General features: G+C 45.4%; 1 protein-coding gene across 4 annotated transcripts in view; it reads left to right on the top strand.

Annotated features, from left to right (window-relative positions):
• Positions 1–25,977, top strand: part of LOC125456638 (collagen alpha-1(XXIV) chain) — a 373,921-nt gene that overhangs the window by 281,292 nt on the left and 66,652 nt on the right. For all 4 annotated transcript variants that reach the window (XM_059648175.1, XM_048539953.2, XM_059648174.1 and 1 more), the window contains 6 exons: positions 2,056–2,109; positions 9,770–9,877; positions 13,986–14,039; positions 18,542–18,649; positions 20,894–20,947; positions 24,909–24,962. In XM_059648175.1, coding sequence (XP_059504158.1) covers positions 2,056–2,109; positions 9,770–9,877; positions 13,986–14,039; positions 18,542–18,649; positions 20,894–20,947; positions 24,909–24,962 — 432 coding nt within the window. The remainder of the gene's footprint in view (positions 1–2,055; positions 2,110–9,769; positions 9,878–13,985; positions 14,040–18,541; positions 18,650–20,893; positions 20,948–24,908; positions 24,963–25,977) is intronic.

The following is a 25,977-nucleotide window of genomic DNA, read 5'->3' as shown; positions in this document are numbered from 1 at the left end:
GTAATACTGCTTACAGAGGGAGTGCAATAAAGGTTCACCTCACTTGTTCCCAGAATGGTGGGATTGTCCCACGAAGAGGAGTTGGACAAACTGAGCCTGTATTCTCGAGAGCTTCAAGGAATGAGAGGTGATCTCATTGAAACCAAAAAAATACTTCGAGGAATCGACCAGATAGATGGAACTAAGATGATTCCCCTGGATGAGGAATGTAGAACCAACGGCACAATTTAAAAATAATGTATAATAATCGTGAAGTTAGTGGTGAAGCTTTAGAATTCTCTACTCCACAGGGCTGTGGAAGCTCAGGTTTTATGTATGTTTAAAGTGGAGATTAATAATTTTTTTGATGTGGAGATGCTGGTGTTGGCCTGGGATGGACAAAGCCATAAATCTCACAACACCAGGTTATGACCCAGGGATAATAGGAACTGCAGATGCTGGAGAATCCGAGATAACAAGGTGTAGAGCTGGATCAGAGGAACAGGAAAGCTGATGTTTTGGGCCGAGACCCTTCATCGGAAATGGGGAAGGGGGCAGAGGGTTCTGAAATAAATAGGGAGAGAGGGGAAGGCGGATACAAGAGGGTTCAGTGGGAAAGAGAGCCCCTGAGGTTTGTCTGGAGGGAGGAGGGTAACTTCTTCAGGTTAGGCGTCCCTGGAAGAGGCTTCGCAGTGAGGTTAAAATTGTAGCAGAGATAATGGGAACTGCAGATGCTGGAGAATCCAAGATAACAAAGTGTGGAGCTGGATGAACACAACAGGCCCAGCAGCATCTCAGGAGCACAAAAGCTGACGTTTCGGGCATAGACCCAGGTTATGGCCCAAGAGGTTTATTTGAAATGACAAGCTTTTGGAGCGCTGCTCCTTTATCAGATGGAGTAAATGCTTCACCTGAAGAAGGGGTAAGACTCGGAAAGCTTGTGTTTTCAAATAAACTTATTGGTCTATAATCTGGTGTCATGTGACTTGTGACAATAATTTTTTTGGTTATTAATGGCTTATTGGGATAGAATGTGTAAAATCCATTGATGTGTCCGGTCAGCCATGATGTTATTAAATGGTAGAGGAGATAGATTGGCTGAATAACATTCTCCTGTTCCTATGATGCTGTTCATCTCACTCATTCCCAGTGGGAGCGAGTCCCACATTCCTCCCCCCCCCCCTCTCTCTCTCTCTGGGCATAGAGGTTTCTCCTGAATTCCCAGTTGATGTTATCAGTGAATGTCTTATATTAATGACCCTGAGATTGAGTCTTCCTCACCCGTCCCCCACCACAACTGGTAAAACCTTGTGCATATCCATATCGATCCATATAGCGAGAGTATTGTGCGCAATCTACGTTATAAGAGACAATAGACAATAGGTGCTGGAGTAGGCCATTTGGCCCTTCGAGCCAGCACCACAAATGTGATAGCGCAGGGGAGGGGGGAAGAGGAGATTTACCAGGGTGTTGCCAGGGCTGGAGAAGGATTGGACAGTTTGGGATTGGTTTCCTTAGAGGATCGAGATGGAGAAAATGATGAGGGGCATAGACAGGAGGAAGCCGTTTCCCTGGATGGACTGATTCGCTGAGCAGGGGCATGGGTTTAAGGGAAGGGGCAGGAGGTTTAGAGGGAATATGAGGAAAAATGTTTTCACCCAGAGGATGGTGGGAGTCTGGAACTCAGCCTGTAAGGGTGGGAGAGGCAAAAACCCTCATCACATTGAAGAAGTGTTTAAATGTGCACTTGCGATGCCAAGGCATACAAGGCAATGGGCCAAGTGCTGGGAAATGGGATTAGAATAGTTAGGTATCGTTTTGACCACTGTAGAAATGATGGGCCAAAGAGCCTTTTTCTGTGCTATAGATCTCTATGACTCTATCAAACCCGTTTGCCTACATTTCATAACTTTTCCATTCATTTTAGTAAGACAAATGATGGGTACATGGTAAACCTTCAAACTGGTCTGGACTTGATGGGCTCAATGGCCTCTCTCTATGGTCATAATGACTCTACAATCTTTACATTTCTTTCCCCACAATAGAAGTAATGGCCGCTCTTTCCTTCTCACCTAGGGAGAACCAGGTCCAGTTGGAGAAGATGGGATTCAAGGAAAAGATGGGATCCAGGTAAGGATTCCAAGACCTGGATTATTTTCAGGGGCCCAGTGTTACTAACTTAGTAAGGGAAGTTGTTTTCACCAAATGCAGTTAACAGTTCGATAGGTGGTTGAGGGGAGAGTGCAGGGAAGTGGAGCTGAAATGCCCATCAGCCATGATTTAAATGGCAGAGTGGACTTGATGGGCCGAATGGCCTTACTTCCACTCCTATGTCTTATGGGTTGGGGAGGGAGGGAGGGGGGGTGTGGTTACGAAAGAGCAGGCCAATTGTGCAGTCACTTTGACTAAAGTTAGATACCCCATTTCTATCCCTCTACCGCCCTCTGCCTCCCCCATCCCAACATTCAATCAGTCGATTAAACAAAAGCAGCTTGCATTTACATAGCAAAACATCCTGAGGCACTTCAAACTCCAAACTACATTGAGCTATTAAAGCTTAACAGAAGCTTGAACCAAGAGGTGGCTTTTAGGGAATCTGTGTAAAGAAGGAGTATATGGAGGTGAATTCCACAGCCTGGAGCCTAACAGCTAAAGGTCCAGTCGCCAACAATGCACCAATTAAAACAGCGATGCCGGGAGGTCAGAATAGGTGCAGAGGTCTTTTTCGGGTTACAGGGGCTCGAGGAGGTTACAGAGATTGGGAAGCCCTAGGGGCTGGGGGACATTATGGAGCTAAAGAGAGCCTACTGCTGCAAGTAAAAGTAAGAACTTTAAAATCCTGACATTGATGGACTAGAATCCCACAGTGTGTAAGCAGGCCATCAAATCCACACCAACCCGCCAAAGATCATCGCTTTCAGACCCACCCCATCCTATCCCTGTAAGACTGCATTTCCCAGGCTAGCCCACTTAGTCTGGACCATCCCTGGGCACTGTGGACAGTTTACTATAGCCAATCCACCCCAAGCCACACATTTTTGTGTGGAAGGAAACCCAGGCAGACATGTGTAGAATGTGCAAACTTCATTCAGACAATTAGCTGAGGGTAGGAATTGAACCCAAGTCTCCGGTGGTGTGAAGCACTGCCTCCTGTGTAGATCTGGAATCACCAGAATGGTAGAAATGGACTGTTTCCAATGAGCATGTTCACAAGGACATGTTTAGTCAAAAGCAGCATTGTGGAGTTAGATGCCGACCTTTCCAGCTTGTTCACTAATCCCTCCGTAAAAATGATATTTCTATTTAACAAGTTTCAGCAAATCTTCCAATGTTGTTTGTTTTGTGTTAAGCTTGGTAGAAATCCAATACAAATTCAAGGTTTTCTGTTACATCAGCTGTATCTGAGACAATGTAATCTTCTCATCGTGAGAATTCTAATTTCAATGCTTGCCTGCTTGACTTACTTTGTCAGGATAACATCAACTCAAATACTTCACAAATGTTGGATTTTACGCTGATACAAATTTGAATCCTACCTCTATTGTTGTGTTCTGCTTTAGCTGGAAAAGGATGCCAGGAATTCTGCCCCGTTGTTCCACAGGGCATCCCAAAATGTGTAAAATCCCAATGTGAAAATTTGCCTGACTGACTGCTAGTTAAGACAAAAGCAATTCACACCAGGTTTCATCATTAACAGAGCAATAACTATTTGTTATGTTGAGTTTAACAAGCGATGGAGAAATGGAATGATTTTTAGTCTAATACTGCACACTTAAACTATAGTAATTCAAACATCTATACACACATACATTTATTCACAATTCAGAAAACATGGGAAAGGCAATGGCCCAGTGGTATTCAGTGAACTGCAATCCAGAGACACGGCTAATGTTCTGGTGGCCTGGGTTCAACTCCCACCAGAGTAGATAGTGGATTTTTTTTAAAAGTCATTAATTAAGAGTCTAATGATGATGAATGAATCTATGGCCAATTGTTGTAAAAACCCATCTGGTTCACTAATGTCCTTTCACGAAGGAAACTGCCATCCTAACCTGGTCTGGTCTACATGCGACTCCAGGCCCACAGCAATGTGGTTGATTCCTAGCTGTCCTCTGGGCAATTAGGGATGGGCAATAAATGGCCAGTGTTATCCACATCTCGTGAAAGAATACAGGGGGAGAAAAAGGACAGTTTTCACAGATACTATGGGTGACTAAGAATGTAGTCAGGCAACACAAAATCCCATAGATCAAAAACCTGGGTTTTCAGGATAAATTATTGTACACAATCTGACTTTTCACACTGGTGACAAACTTTCTTTGTTGGGTGAACAGTCAATCATGTGGAGCGAGGTCTTATTAGATTTCTTTCTTTTCAGTTTCCTTGGTTTTTTGTCTACATTTCATGCAGAGACAGAGAGAGGGAGAGATGGATGTTTTCTGTCTGCAGGCTTTGGAGGCTTCTCTCTCTGCTACCTGACACTTCGACCCTTTAATACTGTGCATTTCAACCAATGCAAGGGCTGTTGTTGGGTGGAATTTCCTTATTTCAAAGACTCTTAGTGCCACTCAGTCTCCAATTCTCTCAATCAGAACTTGAATTCCACAGCTGAAAAAGTATACAGCCCTTAGTTTTCAAGTTACAAAGCTATCCTGACATTTCAGTCATGGCGTTCCCTGAATTCCATTTCTGTTTACAGTCCCAGAAATGGAAAAATAAGTAATCTCTTCTAAATGCCTGTAACTAACAGTCACTGGGGGAGGAATTTAATCGTGACACCCAGAGCAGGAAATGCAATGAAGAAGGAGCGTTATTTAGGTGGGAGCTAACATTTTGAATTTTTTTTCCTTTATTCATTCATGGGATGAGGGTGTTGCTGCCCAGGCGGCATTTATTGTCCATCCCTAATTGCCCAGAGGCCAGTTAAAAGTCAGCCACGTTGCTGTGGGTCTGGAGTCACATGTAGGCCAGACCCTGTAAGGATGGCAGTTTCCTTCTGTAAAGGACATTAGTGAACCAGATGGGTTTTTTCCGACAATCAACAATGGATCCACAGTCATCATTAGATTCTTAATTGCAGATGTTAATCGAATTCAAATTCCACCATTTTCTGTGGTGGGATTCGAACCCAGGCCCCCAAAGCATTAGCTAGGCCTCTGGATTAACATTCCAGTGATAATAAAACTAGGCAATTATGGAGTTATTTTGAAGATAAAGTCAGTAACCTGCTTGCATTGAGTTGGATCTGACACTGCCATATGATGGCAAGGTATGGGGTGGCATCCTACTTCTCATGCATTTGCATCCAATGAATATTCGGAGAATCCCAGAACGGTTACAGCAAAGAAGACAATCGCTCCGTCATGTCCGTTCAGGTGCTCCGAATGAACAATTTTCCTGGTGCCTCTCCTCTGTCTTCTCCCGATACTCTTCATTTTCTCCTCTTTTTGATCATGGTCTAATTCCCTACCAAATTTTTTGATTGGCCATGCCTGCATCATACTTTTTCAGGCAGTGAATTCCGGATCCCGAATACGTACTCCTGTAAAAATATTCCTCTTCATGCTGCCGTTGCGTCTTTTGCCAATTGCTTTAAACTTGTGCCCTCTCATGTTGTTGATCCTTTTACAAATGGGAAAGCTTTCTTTCTTGTTTATTCTGAATTGATCAAATCTCCTCTCAATTTCCTTTTCTCCAAGAAGGACATTGTCCTGAGCTGTCTGCGTAACTGAAGTTCCTCAACAAGGGACCATTCCCCTGAATATTTTCTGCGCCCTGCCCAATGCCTTTACATCTATCCTAAAGTGCAGCTCTCAGAAGTAAGATTCCAGCTAAGACCCAAACCAGGGTTTAATACAAGGTCACTGTAGCCTCCCTGCTCTTGTACTCTATGCCTCATTGAAAATGTTTGAGATATTATCTGCTTTTTGAACTTGGTTGTCTATCTGTTGTGTCACCATCAATGATGTATGCACACACAGGTCCTAAACTCCCATTTCTCCCATATAATAATGGAATGTTATATCTTAGTGCAAACAGAATGAATGCAAGAGTACAGAGGGGCTTATGCTTCATTTATTTATGGGCTGGTGAGGCCACATGTGGAGTCCTGAGCACAGGGCTGGCCCCCTTATTTAAGGAAGAGTGTAACATGTATTGGATACAGATCACAGAAGGTTCAATATCTTGGAGTTAGTGAGGAACTGTTGGCCAGGATCGGCTTGTATCTGTTGGAGTTTAGAAGAGTCAGAGACAGTTCCTTTCCATTAAAGGAGCTCCTTGGGGTCTTGACTGGGAGGGCCTGTTACCTTTTGTAGAAAAATCTAGAACCAGTGAGTCACTGTTTAAAAATAAGGGTTTGTATATTTTTATCCTTGATGAGCATGGGGGTCACTGATGTCATGGTAGCATCACTGAGCTCGTAAACAAGGTCCCAGGCTAATAATCTAGGCGTATAGATTTCAATCCCACCACGGTAGATGGTGACATTTAAACTCAATGACAAACTAGTCTAACATCAACAGTATTGTTGGCTGTTGTAAAAACGCGACTGGTTCACAAATGTCCTTTGAGGAGAGAATTCTGATCTATTTGTGACTCCAGATCCACAGAGATGTGGTAAAATCTTAACTGGCCTCTGGGCAGTTTGGGATGGGCAATAAGTGCTAGCCCAGATAGTGCCACTCATGTCCCACACACTCACAGACACACACACACTCTGACACAGGCACAAAGACATTTGCTCTCATGCATGCGCACACTCCCCACAAACACATCCACGCAGTCTCACACAGATGCAGACATAGACAGCCCCACACAGACACAGTAACATATCGTCTTTCAAGCTCTCTTCCGCAAAGGGCCATGGAACAGGATCCTTGTTGTGTTTTAAGACAGAGGTATGGAGATTCTTGATAAGAAAGGTTTTTGGGAGCAGATGGGAATGTGGAGTAATCTGTCAGCTATGATCTTATTGAAAGGTGAAGCAAGTTCAAGGGGCCAATGGTCTACTCCTTTCCCTATTTCACAGGTTTGTAAATAAGCCTTGGAATTATTGAATAATCACACTGCCCAAACGATAGCATGAATCATCCCATTCATAAAGAGAGTTATTTTAAATTTAGGAGAATTAAAATTCTTTCGCTGAATAAATCGAGATAAGAAAAAACATTACTGGCAGTCACAATGAAACGATTAACTTATTATAAAATCCATTGTTTCTGTCATTTAAAGGAGGAAATCTGCTGTTCTTTACTGTGTCTGGCCCACATGGCTTCTGTTTGCAGATGTGTGGTTGTCCTCTTAGCGGCTTAGGCAAGGCACTTTGTTACAAACAGAAGGCAGTAGTTTAATAAGCTTACCAGCAATAAAGGTTGTTCTTGCCAGGGACTTCCACATCCCACATCCATATAATATTACTCGGATCAAAATAAAGCAGTTTAATCCAAAAATGATAGGATCAGACACTTCAGAACGAAGAGATTTAGCCCATTGTGGCTCTGCTCACTTTGGTGAGCTTATCCTATAAGTCTGATTTGTTGTTTCTGCAAAATCAGTCAAAATGGTTTTCGTTTGCAAATATTTATTGAATGCTCATAGTCATTCACTCATTCTCTCTCTCTCTCTCTTTCTTTTCTCTCTCTCTCTTTTCTCTCTCTCTCCACACATGCTTATACTCACTTTCTCTCACACTCATACTTTCGCACATACACAGACAGTCAGACACACACACACACACACACACACACACACACACACACACACACACACACACACACACACACACACACACACACACACACACACACAGTCTCGCACAGATGCAGACGTAGACAGCCACACAGACACACACAAACACCCGTACAGACATGAACAGTCTCACATAGGAACATGGAGACACACTCACAACAAAACTAGGAGTACCTTACCTGTTTCCATAACCTAATAAAAAACAACGGATATCGAGCACTGGACTGAGTGATTTCTAGGCTGCCAAACAGTTGTTGTGATGTGGGGCTTTGTCTAAAACTGTAAACTGAAGGTGTGTGTAGCAAGAGGAATGCAATAATCATGACTGGCTTCAATCTGTATGTAATCTGGATAAAATTAATGAGCATTAAAGCTGTGAGGAAGAATTTCCAGAATCTGCAATAAGATGGTTTTCTAGAATAGTGTGAAGAGACTAATTCATAAACTTGTTCAAGAAAAAACCTTTAGGAAAAGGTAACCATTTTGTTTGGAAATGATCTCGTTCAATCCAAGGCCAGGATGTTGCCTGGGCTGGAGTGTTGCAGCTGGAAAGAGAGACCTGATAGGCTGGATAACAAAGTGTGAAGCTGGATGGACACAGCAGACCAAGCAGCATCTCAGGAGCACAAGAGCTGACGTTTTGGGCCTAGACTTTTTATCAGAGTGCTCCTCTGATGCTGCTTGGCCTGCTGTGTTCATCCAGCTCCACACTTTGTTATCTTGGATTCTCCAGCATCTGCAGTTCCCATTATCCCTGATAGGCTAGTACTGTTTTCTTCAGAAGAGAAAAGGCTGAGGGAGCTTTGATTGATGTTTACATGGTCTTGCGGGGCAGAGTTGAGATAGATAGGGAGAACCTTTACCCCTTTGTAATGGGGTCAGTAACCACAGGCATAGATTTTAGGCAAGGGGCAGTGGTTTAGAGAAGTTTGAGAAAGTTGCTTTTCACCCAGAAGGTGGTGCCTATCTGAAACTCACTGCCTGAAAGGACAGGAGAAGCAGAAATTATCAAAACATTTAAGAAGTATTTAGATGACCTGAAGCACCATAACATGCATGGCTCCAGGTCAAGTGCTAGAAAATGGACTAGGGCTGATTAACGACTAACATAGAGACAATGGCCAAATTGTTTCCTTCTGTGCTGCAATTCTCCGTGTCTGCAGTGTTTCCGGAAGCAGTAGGTTAAGTAGACGGACCTAGACGAAGGGATAGTAGGAACTGCAGATGCTGGAGAATCTGAGATAACAAGGTGTAGAGCTGGATGAACACAGCAGGCCAGGCAGCATCTCAGGAGCAGGAAGGCTGATGTTTCGGGCCTAGATGCTTTTTCAGAAAGGCTTTTGAAGAAGGGTCTAGGACCTAGACTAACATGACTGCCCAAAACACCAAGTAACAAAAAGCAATTTATTTTATACAGCAAGTTGTGAAGAGCAGTGGAAGCAGTTCTAATAAGAACCGAGGAAGGGTCACTGATTTCTCTCCATGATGCTGCTAGACCTGCTGAGATTTTCCAGCAATTTCTTTTTATTGTCTCTAATAATAATTTTCAAAAGGGAGTTAGATCAATGGTTAAAAAGAAGACATCTATAGAGATAGTCTCCTGCTCTGTCCCCTATCAACTGATCGAACTGCTGTTTCAGTGATAATGGAATGAATAGCCTCCTGGGGTGCTACAAGATTCTCTGTTCTCTTTCTGTCTCCTTCATGCAAGAACCTGCCCAAGGGCTCTCACTACCTGACACACTAAAACTCCTGTTCAATAGTAACAATGACTTAAGTTAAGTTAGAAATGGTTATGATTAATATTAGTAATGATTAATCAAAATAATGGCAATGATTACTAATGATAATGATTAATCTAACCGAGAGTAATGATTACTAACAGTAATGATTGATGTAACAGATGGTAACGACAAAAATTGATCTAACAGAGAGTAATGATTACTAATGGTAATGATTGATCTAACAGAGAGCAATGATTACTAGCAGTAATGAAGACTTGAGTTTGTTGGTGTTAATAGGGAATTTGTTGTCATTGCAGGGTGAACAGGGTGATCCAGGTCCGAAGGGGGAAATTGGGGAGAAAGGTGACACTGGAGCTCGGGGAGTTGCTGGTGCCGTTGGACCACCTGGGATTAATGGAATGCCGGTACGTCCATAGCCAGGAAAATACCTCTCGCTGAAATCGCCAAAGCATTTCACCTTGGTTGGCACGATTACTGTTTTTGAACAAGGTCTTGATGTAGAGAAACCAATGGGAAACTAAACACTTTGTTATTTGTTGTTTACAAAAATGACCTGGATGTGAATGTACAAGGCATGATTAATAAGTTTGTGGATGATACAAAACTAGGAGGTATCGTTAATAGTGAGGAAGGTTATCAAAAATTACAGAGGGATCTCGATCAGTTGAGGAAGTGGGAAGAGGATTGACAAATGCAATTCAATACTGATAACTGTGATGTGTTGCACTTTGGAAAGTCAAACCAAGATAGAACTTATACAGTAAATGGTAAGGCCCTGAGGAGTGTTGTGGAACAGAGGGACCTAGGAGTATAAGTACACAGTTTGTTGAAAGCGGCGTCACAGGTGGACAGGGTGGTGAAGAAGGCATTTCGCATGTTGGCCTTCATCGGTCGAAGCATTGAGTATAGGAGTTGGGATGTTACGTTACAGTTGTATAGGTCATTGGTGAGGCTGCACTCGGTGTATTGTGTACAGTTTTGGTCACCCCGGTTATAGGAAAGACATGGTTAAACTGGAAAGTGTGCAAAGAAGATTTATGAGGACGTTGCGAGAACTAGTTACAGGGACTTGAGTTATAGGGAGAGGTTGGCCAGCGTAGGACTTTATTCCTTGGAAAGTAGGAGAATGGTGGAAGACCTTATTAGATTAGATTAGATTCCCTACAGTGTGGAAACAAGACCTACGGCCCAACAAGTCCACACCGCCCCTTGGAGCATCCCACCCAGACCATCCCCCATAACCCACATACCCCTGAACACTACAGGCAATTTAGCATGGCCGATCCACCTAGCCTGCACGTCTTTGGACTGTGCGAGGAAACCGGAGCACTGGGAAGAAATCCATGCAGACACGGGGGGAATGTGCAAACTCCGCACAGACAGTCACCCGAGGCTGGAATTGAACCTGGGTCCCTGGCACTGTGAGGCTGCAGTGCTAACCACTGAGCCACTGTGCTGCCCATAATTATTGAGGTGTATAAAATCATGAGAGGCATAGATAGGATGAATACATATTGTCTTTTTTTCCCAGTGATGGACAGTAGAAAAGTAGAGGGTATAGATTTAAGGTGAGAAGGGAAAGATTTTAGAAGGACCTAAGGATCCTTCACACAGAGAGCGATGCACATATGGAATGGGCTGCCAGAGAAAGTGGTTGAGGCAGGTACAATAGCAATATTTAAAAACTGTTTGCGTAAATACATGGATGAGAAGGGTTTAGGGGGATATGTGGCCAGTTGGAACCAGCTGAGTGGGCACCATGGTCAACCTGGACCATTTTGTGCCAAAGGGCCTGTTTCCATGCTGAATTACTCTATCACCCTATGACTCTAAAGGCTCCTCAATCTCCTCAATAATTCCAGAAAGGCTTGACCATATCCCTATTGTTTGCAGAGTTGAATGTATGCTATTTCTAGTGAGCATAAATGAACCTAAAGCTCCCATTGTTTTCTCTAAGGCAACACCTTGGCAATCAGTGTCACATTGAGTCACACCATCCTGACCTGGAGCATTATTGCCATTCTGTCAGTGTCACTGGGTCATAATCCGAAAATCCTTCCCTAACACCACTCTGTGTGTGTACCTACCTTCACGACGGTAACTCACTACCACCTCCTCAAGGGCAACTAGGAATGGGCAATAAATGTTCGACCCAGCAACACCAACATTCCTTGAACAAAGTTTAGAGATTAGTGCCTTTTCTCCCCTGCAGTATAAATGGTTGTGCTCCTTTGAAATTTGGCTTTCTTGCATTTGTCTTCACGAGTGCAAGATAAACAGTTTCAGCAAAGTCTGGATATCAATTGCATAATTCACAAATTGGTGTCAAACAAAGGAATCGAGTAAATTTCTGTTGTTAACCATTGTGCTGTAGATCATTTGCATCAACCAATGGCTAATATTTGCCTGCTCTTGTTATGTTGGTTTGTGATCATTCGCAGTAACAGGAGGGTCATTCAGCCCCTTGTACCTATTCCATCTCTTACCAAATTCCTCACGCCTGTCTCTATCCCATTATCCCTTAATGCCTTTTGATAACAAAAATCCATCAATTGCAGATGTAAAACGAAGAGTGGTCTGTGAAAAGTTACAGCACACAAAGAGGCCATTTAGCCCATCATATCCATGCTAGCCATCTATTCTACTGCTACCTCCCAACACCCAGCCTGCATCAGTTGCCTGTTTCAGGAATATTCTCCAAAGTTTTGTCATACTTTGGATGTTTAACTTCACTCCTGAAAAACCTGGCTGTGGGTTTGAGGTTTTACTTCCAAGTTCTTGGTTAGATATTCAAAATCCCTGCCTTTGAAAGTCTATCTTGCTGCTTGTCAGTAGCTTTTTACTGTAGGCCTCAGGCCAGAGGTCAACTCTTCTTCAAGTGATACGCATGGGCGCACGGAAAGCTGCTCCCTCTGGTGTGGAGGTGGGATAGTCCAGAAGAAGGTGTTTGGGGAAGGTTGAGTTAAGATTTAAATCAGCCATTGTTTAGTTGCATGGGGTATCTGCCTGGAGGGTCTGACTTGCTTCCTCCTGTCTTAGTATTCATATTTGTAAATTACCCCGGCATTTTCCAATTTGCTGAGCCTTTCCTCATGACACATGAGTGGGGAACAGCAGAGGGAACTTTTCATATGTTCCATGGCTGCGAGGGTTAGCTATCCACTTGAGAAGAAGTAATGGGATAGTAACACAGAAGCTAAGAACAAGAGGAAGCCATTCCACCCTTCGAGCCTGTACTGCCATTCACTATGGTCATGGCTAACCATTCAACTCAGCCCCCAGTCCCCATTTTCTCCCCTGACCCTTTGACCCCTTTAGCTTTAAGAACTATATCTAACTCTTCCTTGAAAACATTCAATGTTTTGCCTCAACTGCTTTCTTTGGCAGAGAATTCCACAGGCTCTCAGTCCAACCCTGTATCCTTACACTGTGGCTCCTGGCCTGGGCTCCCTGTTCATCGGGAACATCCTTCCTGTGTTTATTTTGTCTCGCCCTGTTAGACTTGAACATGTCTCAATGAGACTCAACTCCCCTATTTCTTCCAGACTCCAATGAATACAGCCCTAACTGATCTAATCTCTCTCTGTACATTAGTGCTGCCATTCCCAGGAAACTATCTGGTAAATTTTTGTTGCACCCCATCCGTCCACAGAACATCTTTGCCCAGATAAAGAGATGAAAACTGTCCACTGTACTCCAGCTGTGGTCTCACCAAAGCCTAGGACATTTGTAGCAAGACATGCCTGCTGCTGTACTCGAATCCTCTCACCTCAAAGGCCAACACCCCAACCATGTTCCTCGCCACCAGCTGTACCTGTATGTTTACTGTCAGCAGTTGCTGAACCAGGACACCCAGGTCTTGTTACAGCTCCCCCTTTCCCAAACCATAGCCATTCAGATACTAACCCGCCTTCCTGTTTTCACAAGCAACATGGATAGCCTCACATTTATTCACACTACACTTCATCTGCCATGCATTTGCCCACTCACTCAACTTGTGAAAATCACACTGAATCATCTCGGTGTTCGCCTCACAGTTCACCCTCACACACATGGCATCCACAGACTTGAAGATATTACCTTTAGCTCAGTTATCGAAGTCGTCATGTTACATTGTGAACATTGGGGTCCGAGCTCTGGTGCCTGAGGTACACAAATGGTCACTGGCTGTGACTTGGAAAAAGAGCCATCTCCTCCTGTCCCATGTTCCCTGCCTGCCAGCCACTTCCCTGTCCATGTCAAAACCCTACTGCCAGGCCCTTGTGCTATTGTGTCACAAGTCAGTCTGCCCCCTGTGGTCTCATAGCATTAATAAAGGCCATAAGCACACGGACCCTTAAATGGCTACAGATGAAGAAACCATATGCATCAAGCATCCTCTTAGTTACTGGGAGATAAGTAATAATGGAGGTGAAATTAATGGGCCGTGAATTGCTACGAGGCAGGGATTTTTACACGCCTCGCACCTTCTCAATCTAAACTAAATAAAGTGTTTTGATTCTCTCTCCACAGGGACCCGAAGGGAAACGGGGCACGCCAGGACAACGAGGTCGTTCAGGGAAAAAGGTTTCCTCTCGCTTTTATGTCGAGGGAACTGTCAAAGCAGTCAGGTCATTTAGTTTAAATAAAAGCTGAAAGAACTGCAGATGTTGTCAATCAGGAACAGAAACAAAGTTGCTGGAAAAGCTCAGCAGCACCTGTGAAGGAAAGAAGAGTTAATGTTTCCGGTGCGGTGACTCTTCCTTAGAACAAAGTCTGAAAACAATGACCTGAATCAGCTGGTAGACAGGAGGCTGGAAGAACACAGCAGGCCAGGCAGGGCCTGGAGGAAAGGGGCAGTCAATGTTTCAGGTATTACCCTTTGTCAGCCAGTCTGAAATAAGGATAATACCCAAAAGGTCAGGCAGCCTTTGGAGGAGGAGGAGTCAGCATTTTGGGTATTATCCTTCTTTCAGACTGGCTGACAAAGGGTAATACCTGAAACATTGACTGCCCCTTTCCTCCAGGCCCTGCCTGGCCTGCTGTGTTCTTCCAGCCTCCTGTTTGTCTACACTGGATTCCACATCTGCAGTTTTTTTTTGCCTTTAACCTGAATCAGCAGCCTGGTCGGCTTGGAGGATGGGAGCAGAGAGGATATAATCGGGTGGTTTGATTCCTCCCTGTGACATTCCCACTATCAGGAATGTTCCAAGCAGGGTCAGAAATCCAATTGCTTGCCTGGTGAGGCAGACCAGAAAGTAGGCTCAATAATGCCCCAGATAACAAGGTGTAGAGCTGGATGAACACAGCAGGCCAAGCAGCATCTCAGGAACAGGAAAGCTGATGCTTTGGGCTTAGACCCTTCTTCAGAAAGAAGAAGATTTTCTGTTGAAGGATCCAGGCCCGAAAAGTCACCTTTCCTGCTCCTAAGATGCTGCTTGGCCTGCTATGTTCATCCAACTCTACACCTTGTTATCTCGGATTCTCAAGCATCTGCAGTCCCCATTATCTCTCAATAATGCCCCAGTCTGGAGTAGAACAAAGAAAATTACAGCACAGGAACAGGCCCTTCGGCCCTCCGGCCCTCCAAGCCTGTGCTGATCCAGATCCTGTATCTAAACCTGTCACCTATTTTCTAAGGATTTGTATCCCTCTGTTCCTTGCCCATTCATGCATCTGTCTAGATACATCTTAAATGACGCTATCTCAGCCCGCCTCTACCACCTCCACTGGCAACACATTCCTGGCACCCACCACCCTCTGCGTAAAGAACTTTCCATGCATATCTCCCTTAAACTTTCCTCCTCTCACTTTGAACTCATGACCCCTTGTAATTGAGACCCCCACTCTGGGGAAAAAGCTTCTTGCTATCCACCCTGTCTATACCTCTCATGATTTTGTAGGCCTCAATCAGGTCCCCCCTCAACCTCTGTCTTTCTAATATAAATAATCCTAACCTACTCAACCTCTCTTCATAGCTAGCACTCTCCATACCAGGCAACATCCTGGTGAACCTCCTCTGCACCCTCTCCAAAGCATCCACATCCTTTTGGTAATGTGGCGACCAGAACAGTATGCAGTATTCTAAATGTGGTTGAATCAAAGTCTTATACAACTGTAACATGACCTGCCAACTCTTGTACTCAATACCCCGTCCGATGAACGAAAGCATGCCATATGCCTTCTTGACCACTTTATCCACCTGCATTTCCACCTTCAGGTAAAATGGACCTGAACACTCAGATCTCTCAGTGCATCAATTTTCCCCAGGGCTTTTCCATTTACTGTACAGTTCGCTCTTAAATTGGATCTTCCAAAATGCATCACCTCGCATTTGCCTGGATTGAACTCCATCTGCCATTTCTATGCCCAACTCTCCAATCTATCTGTATTCTGCTGCATTCTTCAACAGTCCTCTTCACTATCTGCTACTCCATCAATCTTAGTGTCATCTGCAAACTTCCTAATCAGGCCATCTATACCTTCCTCCGGATCATTTATGTATATCATAAACAACAGTGGTCCCAACACGGATCCCTGCGGGACACCACTGGTCACAGTTCTCCATTTTGAGAAACTCCCTTTCACTACAGCTCTCTGTCTCCTGTTGTCCAGCCAGTTCTCTATCCATCTAGCTATTACACCCTGGACCCCGTGTGACTTCACTTTCTCCATCAGCCTTTCATGGGGAACCTTATCAAACACCTTAATGAAGCCCATGTATATGACATTCCCTCATCTATCAACTTTATCACTTCCTCAAAGAATTCTATCAAGTTTGTAAGACAGGACCTTCCCTGCACAAAACCAAGCTGCCTATCACTAATAAGCCCATTTTCTTCCAAATGGGAATAGATCATATCCCTCAGTATCTTCTCTAGCAGCTTCCCCACCACTGACATCAGGCTCACCGGTCTATAATTACCTGGATTATCCTTGCTGCCCTTCTGAAACAAGGGGACAACATTAGTAATTCTCCAGTCCTCCGGGACCTCACCCGTGCTGAAGGATGCTGCAAAGATATCTGTTAAGGCCCTCGCTATTTCCTCTCTCTCTTCCCTCACAACCTGAGATAGATCCCATTCGGACCTGGGGACTTGTCCACCCTAATGCCTTTTAGAATACCCAACACTTACCCACCCACCTTTATGCTGACTTGACCTAGAGTAATCAAACATTTATCCTTAACCACAACCTCCGTCATGTCCCTCTCCTCAGTGAATACTGACACAAAGTACTCATTCAGAATCCCACTCATTTTCTCTGACTCCTCGCACAGCTTCCCTCCTTTTACTCTTTGCTAATCTCACAATTTTACATGTCATTCCTGGTTCCCTAAACCTGCCCTTTCTATCCCTCATTTTCACAAGGACATATCTGTCCTGCACTCTAATCAACCTCTCTTTAAAAGCCTCCCACATATCAAATGTGGATTTACCCTCAAACAACTGCTCCCAATCCACATTTCCCAGCTCCTGCCGAATTTTGCTATAGTTGGCCTTACCCCAATTTAGCACTCTTCCTTTAGGACCACTCTTATCTTTATCCATCAGTATTCTAAAACTCACAGAATTATGATCATTGTTCCCAAAGTAATCTCCAGAAACTTCAACCACCTGGCCGGGCTCATTCCCCAACACCAGGTCCAGTATGGCCCCTTCCCTAGTGGGACTATTTACATACTGCTCTAGAAAACCCTCCTGGATGCTCCTTACAAATTCTGCTTCATCTAAACCCCTAACACTAAGTGAATCCCGGTCAATGTTGGGAAAATTAAAATCTCCCACCACAGCCACCCTGTTGCTCCTGCACCTTTTCATAACCTGTCCACATATTTGTACTTCTATCTCATCGGGAGGCCTGTAGTACAGCCCCAACATTGTTACCGCACCCTTCCTATTTCTGAGCTCTGTCCATATTGCCTCACTGCTCAGGCCCTCCATAGTGCCCTCCTTCAGCACAGCTGTGATATCCTGTTTGACCAGTAATGCAACTCCTCCAACCCTTTTACCTCCCTCTCTATCCCGCCTGAAGCATTTATATCCTGGCATATTAGTTGCCAATCTTGCCCTTCCCTCAACCAAGTCTCAGTGATAGCAATAACATCATACTCCCAGGTACTAATCCAAGCCCTAAGTTCATCTGCCTTATCTACTACACTTCTTGCATTAAAACAAAGGTACCTCAGACCACCTGTCCCTTTGCGTTCATCATCTGCTCTCTACCTACCCTTCCCCATAGTCACACTGACTTCATTATCTAGTTCCTTACAGGCTTTAGTGACTACCTCCTTACTGTCCACTAACCTCCTTCTCATTTGGTTCCCATCCACCTGCCACATTAGTTTAAACCCTCCTCAATAGCGTTAGCAAAAGCAGCCCCGAGGACATTAGTTCCAGTCCTGCCCAGGTATATACCGTCTGATTCGTAATAGTCCCACCTCCCCCAGAACCGGCCCCATTGTCCCAAAAATCTGAACCCCTCCCTCCTGCACCATCTCACAAGCCACTCATTTATCCTGCCTATTCTTTCATACTGTGATTTGCAGCTTCAGGAGGAACATCCTGGTGAACCTCCTCTGCACCCCCTCCAGTACAATCACATCCTTCCTGTGGTGTGTGGACCAGGACTGCACACAGTACTCCAGCTGTGGCCAAACCAAAGTCCTGTACAGTTCCAGCATCAGCTCCCAGATCCTATAATCTATGCCCTGGCTGATAAAGGCAAGTGCCCTTAACCACCGTATTAACCTGTCCTTCCACCTTCAGGGATCTGCGAACAAGGAGCCCAAGATCTCTCTTTTCCAATGATTTTCCTTCTGTCCTGCCATTCACTGAGTACCCCTGTGTCCTGTTCCTGCCAAAGTGCATCCCCCCACTTTTATCAGGGCAAAATTCCACCTGCAACTGATCTGCCCATCCAACCAACTCATCTCTCTCCTCCTGTCACCTAACACCTTTGTCCTCACTGCCATGCCATTGCAAACCTCCTTATCAGCCCTTGCCAATTTCCTTCTTTAGTGTCTATGTCTATTGTGGATATGAAGTGGTTGGGAAACAGAATGTGTCACTCTGCACTTTGTTTTGAAGGGTGAGAAGGGGCACCGGGCAGCACCTGGGGAACAAGGTGATCGAGGTGAACCAGGACAACAAGGAGACCCAGGGCCCAAAGGAGTGAGGGGCTCCCGAGGATCAAGGGTAATGTTCGAGACAATGTGGAGGTGCCGGTGTTGGACTGGGGTGGACAAGGTCAGAAGTTAGGCCACACCAGGCTATTGTCCAGCAGGTTTATTTGACATCACAAGCTTTCAGAGTGCTGCTCCTTTGTCAGTTGTCAGCACTTCACCTGGCAAAAGGGCAGGGCTCCGAAAGCTTGTGCTTTCAAATAAACATGTTGGACTATAACCTGGTGTCATGTGACTTCTGAATTTTAATATTTATTGCATGCCACAGCAAGATTCCACAGATATCTTTGATTTGCAATACAAGATCATAGTTGGAACCAACTGTTGGAGGGGTCAGTGCTTCCCAGAGCACATGGGAAATCCTGAGGGGTCAGTGTTGGCCAGGGGACAGGGGAGTTCCCGTGGTGTCAGTGTTGGCCAGGGGACAGGGGAGATCCTGAGGGGTCAGTGTTGGGCAGGGGACAGGGGAGATCCTGTCGGGTCAGTGTTGGGCAGAGAAGAGGGGAGATCCTGCAGGGACAGCGTTGACCAGGGCACAGGGGAGATACTGTGGGGACACTGTTGGCCAGGGCATAGGGGAGATCCTGTGGGGTCACTGTTGGCCAGGGGATAGGGGAGATCCTGCTTTGTCAGTGTTGGCCTGGGCACAAGGGAGATCCTGTGGGGTCAGGGTTGGCCTGGGCACAAGGGAGATCCTGTGGGGTCAGGGTTGGCCTGGGCACAAGGGAGATCCTGTGGGGTCAGAGTTGGCCAGGGCACAAGGGAGATCCTGTGGGGTCAGGGTTGGCCAGGGCACAGGGGAGATCCTGTGGGGTCAGTGTTGGTTAGGGCACAAGGGAGATCCTGTGGGGTCAGTGTTGGCCGGAGCATATGGGAGATCCTGTGGGGTCTGTGTTGGCCAGGGGACAGGGGAGATCCTGTGGGGTCAGTGTTGGCCAGGGCACAGAGGAGATCCTGGGCTGTCAGTTTTGGCCAGGGCACAGGGGAGATCCTCTGGGGTCAGTTTTGGCCAGGGCACAGGGGAGATCCTCTGGGGTCAGTGTTGGCCAGAGAAGAGGGTAGATCCTGTTGGGTCAGTGTTGACCAGAGAAGAGGGGAGATCCTGTTGGGTCAGTGTTGACCAGAGAAGAGGGGAGATCCTGCCGGTTCAGTGTTGGCCAGGGCACATGGGAGATCCTGTGGGGTCGGTGTTGGCCAGGGGATGGGGGAGATCCTGTGGGGTCAGTGTTGGCCAGAGAAGAGGGGAGATCCTGCAGGGTCAGTGTTGGCCAGGGCACAGGGGAGATCCTGTGGGGTCAGTGTTGGCCAGAGAAGAGGGGAGATCCTGCAGGGTCAGTGTTGGCCTGGGCACAAGGGAGATCCTGTGGGGTCAGGGTTGGCCTGGGCACAAGGGAGATCCTGTGGGGTCAGAGTTGGCCAGGGCACAAGGGAGATCCTGTGGGGTCAGGGTTGGCCAGGGCACAGGGGAGATCCTGTGGGGTCAGTGTTGGTTAGGGCACAAGGGAGATCCTGTGGGGTCAGTGTTGGCCGGAGCATATGGGAGATCCTGTGGGGTCTGTGTTGGCCAGGGGACAGGGGAGATCCTGTGGGGTCAGTGTTGGCCAGGGCACAGAGGAGATCCTGGGCTGTCAGTTTTGGCCAGGGCACAGGGGAGATCCTCTGGGGTCAGTTTTGGCCAGGGCACAGGGGAGATCCTCTGGGGTCAGTGTTGGCCAGAGAAGAGGGTAGATCCTGTTGGGTCAGTGTTGACCAGAGAAGAGGGGAGATCCTGTTGGGTCAGTGTTGACCAGAGAAGAGGGGAGATCCTGCCGGTTCAGTGTTGGCCAGGGCACATGGGAGATCCTGTGGGGTCGGTGTTGGCCAGGGGATGGGGGAGATCCTGTGGGGTCAGTGTTGGCCAGAGAAGAGGGGAGATCCTGCAGGGTCAGTGTTGGCCAGGGCACAGGGGAGATCCTGTGGGGTCAGTGTTGGCCAGAGAAGAGGGGAGATCCTGCAGGGTCAGTGTTGGCCAGGGCACAGGGGAGATCCTGTGGGATCAGTGTTGGCCAGAGAAGAGGGGAGATCCTGCAGGGTCAGTGTTGGCCAGGGCACAGGGGAGATCCTGCGGGATCAGTGTTGGCCAGAGAAGAGGGGAGATCCTGTGATTGAACACCGCTAGACCGAATGACATTGAAAAGTATTGACTTGGAGCAATTATTTGTATTGTGTATTGATCCAAATCTTTATTCCTGCAGAGTAATTATTTCTATCTGTATAGGGTCCTCCTGGTTTAATGGGACCACTGGGAGAGCCAGGACTTGTGGGATATCCGGTAAGTGAATATCAATCCAGGCGAAAAACATCCATCATTGATCACCAGCAAACACCAAGCAGTATTTTCTCCATTTGGAAAGTTTACCCGTGTAGAGAGTGAAGTACCAATACCTCAGTGTCATTGGGACACTAAAGGTTAACTTCTCAGCAGAGAATTGCCTCAACTAGGCTTGGATTCCCTGTAATTTAGGAGGACAAAAGATGATTGCTGCCAGGTTTATAGGAACTTGAAAAGAATCGAAAAGTTGGACAGAGAATGTTTCTTGCTCAGATGATGAGGGCGGAGGGCTTTAAGGAACAGGGGACATGTGTTAAAATTAGAACCAGGCCACTCGGAAGAGAAATTAGAAGCACCACCCTCTACAAACTCCCGTCCAAGCCACTCACCACCCTGACTTGGTAATATATCACGGTTCCTTCACTGCCATTGGGTCAAAATCCTGGAATTCCCTACATTAAGTCATTGTGGGTCAACCCCACAGAACTTGGGCTGCAGGGGGCTCAAGAAGGCAGTCTCACCATCACCTTCTCAAGGGGTAGCTAGGGATGGGTAAGAAATGGCATTGACACCCATCTCCCAGAAGTAAATAAATAAAATCCTTGTGACCTAAATGAAGGGTGTGCAGGTTAGAGTAGGATAATAGATTGGCATAACATTGTGGGCTGAATGGTCTGTACTGTTCTATGTTCTAAAGGGGGGGGGGTGGGGAGAAGTATAAAATTACTTTCTATGATGTTTCTTGCGGGTTGGTCGTTTTCAATCTGAAGCCAATTTTCTTCTGTTGCTAGGACTAAGGTACTAATACAGAACAGAGTGAAAGGAATGGGGCTTGAGATATAGATCACCCATCATTTCACTGACAGACTTGGGAGACTGACTGGCCATGCCCCGCATAATTTGGTTGTTTGGAGCGGTCTTCTTTTTGAATGACAGAACCCCAGGCCTGTATCCTGCTTTACCAAATTATCCAAACCCATCGCAAGTTGACAGAATACAGGCGACTGAGAGATAAACCCTGGGAGCTAGATAATCAATGCCTGACTTCCGGAATCTGAACTAAAAATCCAAATTCACAAACTGCAATAAGTACAGGAATATCTCCCATGCACTTTTGGAGAACTATATCCATGAATTTAAACAAATGATGTATTTTACTCATTAAAATTTGATTATGATCAGTGAAGGTTAACATGGTGCATTCCAGACTTGATAACCAGTTGTTACCAGGGACTTCCTGTTTGTTCCAGTTCAAGTTTGATTAATTTCTGATTCCATTCCTTAGACTTACATAACCCTACTGTTGGGTTTTGACAGTAAAGGTGGGGATATTCATGTCAGGTCAAAAATGCACATTTCTGACACACACAGGGCTTTAATATTTGGTCTTTTAAATCTAAGTGCAGCAGTGTTAGTTCACATAAAAGCATAGAAAATAACACGAGGAATAGACCATTTAGCACTTCGAGCCTGCTCTGCTGTTCAATATGTTCATGGCTGATCACCCAACTCAATCCCTAATCCTACTTTCACCCCATACCCTTTGATCCCATTAGGCCTAAGAACTACATCTAACTCCTTCCTGAAAACATTCAGTGCTTTAACTTTGATCACTTTCAGTAGCAGAGATTTCCAGAGGCTTTATGAATAGTTCGGACATCAGAACAGCAAAGGCTAAGAGGAGACTTGGGAGAATTGTTCCAAAGCATGAAGACAGATTTAAGACTTAAAAAAGCAAGGGTTCCATGAGGAAAACGATTGTATAATGAGCAGTTGGTATTTGGATGTCTGGTTAGAATTTAGTTAGTGATTGGTCCTCTCTGAGGGTCTGATGGATATTTGAGGATTCCCTTCACAAAGGAATTGGACAGACGCTGGAAGGTAAATTTGAAAGGAGATGGGGAAAGATCTGAGGGAATGGAACCAGCTCGTTTTCTGTCCGAAAAAGATAACACAGCCTTGATGGGCCACGTGGCCTTCTCCCCTGAGATAAGGTTCTCTGATATGATGGTTTTTCGGCAGTTTTTACATTATTGTCCAAAAACAATAAAAACATAAGGATGGTTTCAAAGGGATTGGGATATTCTGGCACATTGGTGACAAAGTGGTAGTATGCAGTAACAACTTGTAATTCAGAAGGCGAATGAGATGGCACCCTTTATTATGAGAGAAATTGAGTGTAAAAGTGAGGATGGTTATACTTCAATGAGACAGAGCTTTGGTGAATCCATGACTTGAACACTGAGCAGTTTTGGTCTCCTTATTTATGGAAAGATTTACAGAATGGACAGTCAGAGTATTTTTCCCAGGGTAGAAATGTCAATGCCTATGGGACATAGGTTTAAGGCAAAAGTGGGTAAGTTTGAAGGAGACATACGGGTCGGGTTTTTTACACAGAGAGTGGTAAATGCTGCCAGAGGAGGAGATGGAGGCAGATACAACAGCAGCCTTTAAGAGGTATCTTTGCAGATGTAAACAGGCTGGGAATAGGAGAACGGACCAAGTAGAGGCAAAGGATTTTTAGTTTAGAAAGGAGTCATGTGTTAGTTAGCACAGGCTTGTTGGGCTGAAGGTCCTGGCCTGTCTAACCTTTCCTCTTAAAGCAATTGGCTTATTCCAGGGATTAGCCCGGTAAACCTTCTGTGAACTGTTTCCAATGTGTTAATGCTGATCTCTTACGTTGGACCTTACCAAAAGCCGACTGAAAACCCAGTAAACCACATCAACTTGACTAGTTATATCCTCGCCAAACCCACAAAGACAGCAATCTGACACACCCTGCGTATGCCTCGAATGGTCAATGCTGCAGAAACTAGAGACATACTGAGTATCCATCAATGGCTTTAACCTCCAACTTCACAGTCCTGCAGTTTGCAATGCTCTCCACACCGAATCCTCGATGGTCAAGGGACAATCCTTTTTTACAACTGCTTAAAGACTAATCAATTTTTACCTTCAACCTTAACTATACCATTCATGTGATTTTATTAATCCCTAGCAACATCCTGATAAAGCTTTATACACTCTCCAATGTGATGCTTTTTTAAAAACTCATTCATGGGATGCGGGCGTCACTGGCTAGTCAGCATTTACTGCCCATTCCTAATTGCCCAGAGGGCAGTTAAAAGTCAACTACAGTGTTGTGGGTCTGGAGTCGCATGTAGACCAGACCAGGTAAGGATGGCAGGTTCCTTCCCTAAAGGGCATGTGTGAACCCGATGGGTTTTTGAGTTTCTTAATTCTGGATCTGTCTCGATTTTAAATTCCATTGTCAGCAATGGCAGGAATTTCCCCTTCCCTTCTACCCCATTCCCTCTCACAAACTAGAGTGGTTAAAATGAGACTGGGAGATTGCTGCAAGTTTGACAGCTCCTTCAGGTACGCAGGTGGTGAATTCCTCCACAGAATCCATACAGTGTGGAAACAGACTATCCAGCCCATTGAGTCCACATCAACTCTCCAAACAGCATCTCACCCACACTCACCCTCCTACCAACTCCCTGTAACCCTGCATTTCCTATACCTAATCCACTGAGCCATACATATCCTTGAACACTATGGGCAATGGAGCATGGCCAATCCACCTAACCTGCCCATCTTTGGACTGTGGGAGGAAACCCCCACAGACAGAGGGAGAATGTGCAAACTCCACACCGACAGGCGCCCGAGGTTGGAAGTGAACCTGAGTCCCTGGCACTGTGAGGCAGCAGAGCTCACCACTGAGCCACTGTGCCGCCCCTTCCTCCTCGAGGTGGTGAACTCCTCCCTTCCTCCTGTAGGTGGCAGTCTCCGCACCAACTTCAATCATTACTAGTTCTTGCTGGACGCAATTAGTCCTTACCATTCAAGGTCATTCTTCATCTGAGGGAGTCTCAATCCAGGATTGTTGTGGACATTGGGTTAGCCTTTATTTAGCCTGGTCACAGAAATCTTCCAGACAGACAGTGTGTTTTTCTTCCAGGGTCATCAAGGGCCATCGGGACCTCAAGGACCCCCAGGACCAAAGGGGGAGAAGGTAACTCTTTAGCATTGTGTTTGCAGTCAGCATTGCCAAGATGGTGTCCCACCTGCTGAACATTTGTACTCTGAAAGGATTTCTAGCAGAAAATTAAATATTTTGCTCAGCTGTTTGAATTTTTGAGCTTAACTTCCTAATTTTCATTAATCTCCGACAAGGATGGTAAAGGATTGTGATAAATTTTTACTTGGAAACAAGTTGTGCTGTTGAGGAAGAAAATGAATTTTATTTTTGGTTATATTAAGGTCTGGCATGTTTTTCTTTAACCAAGGTCAGAAAGTAATGTTGAACAGTGAGTTCTAAAAAGAGCATTTTCAAGAAATCCTGTGAGTTTCAATAAGTGAAAACAAGCAACCTGGGGAGGTCAAGTTCGCCAATTTCAGTTTTAAAACCCAGAGGGAGAGGAGCAGAGTTCACTCCGAATGAAAAGGTCTGGTGCAACAGAGGCGCTGTAGCTCAGCAGTGTCCGCAGCAGTCAGGGCGGAAAGAAAGAAGTCCTAACTTACTTAGAGGGTAACTTTGGAAGCAGAATGCTGTAGCGGTGTCAGAGAGGAAAGACATCCTATAATATGGTTGAAGATGTGAGTTTAAGGAACGTATTAATAATAAATAATAATTAATAAAAACAGCCTCAATAAACACATACAACTCGATCCCATATACGTTCCACTATGGAGGAAACCTGGAAGTGAAGCAATCCATCGCAACGACCCCAAAGTTTAAACACCAGGCGGGAAAACACACCAACGCTTCATCAGAGGCTACGCTGATGATGTTAAACAGCACGGTAACGAAACGTCTGCAGAACAACAAATCAGCTCAGCAAGACAACCAACCTCAACACACAACCCGAGCTACAAACCTACTCCAAAACCTTAAACTCATGCTGAGCAGTAATAATAAGCTGAGTTGGCAGCTTGGTTAAAGGTCTCAGAGAGATGTTGATTAAAGAACATAGTTTTATTTTCTTCATTCATTCACGGGGTGAGGACATCGCTGGCCAGGCAGCATT

The sequence above is a fragment of the Stegostoma tigrinum genome, chromosome 8 (assembly GCF_030684315.1).
Source record: "Stegostoma tigrinum isolate sSteTig4 chromosome 8, sSteTig4.hap1, whole genome shotgun sequence".
In the NCBI taxonomy this organism is placed as follows: domain Eukaryota; kingdom Metazoa; phylum Chordata; class Chondrichthyes; order Orectolobiformes; family Stegostomatidae; genus Stegostoma; species Stegostoma tigrinum.
Note: the sequence above shows the minus strand (reverse complement) of the source record. Positions and strands in the feature narration are given on the sequence as shown.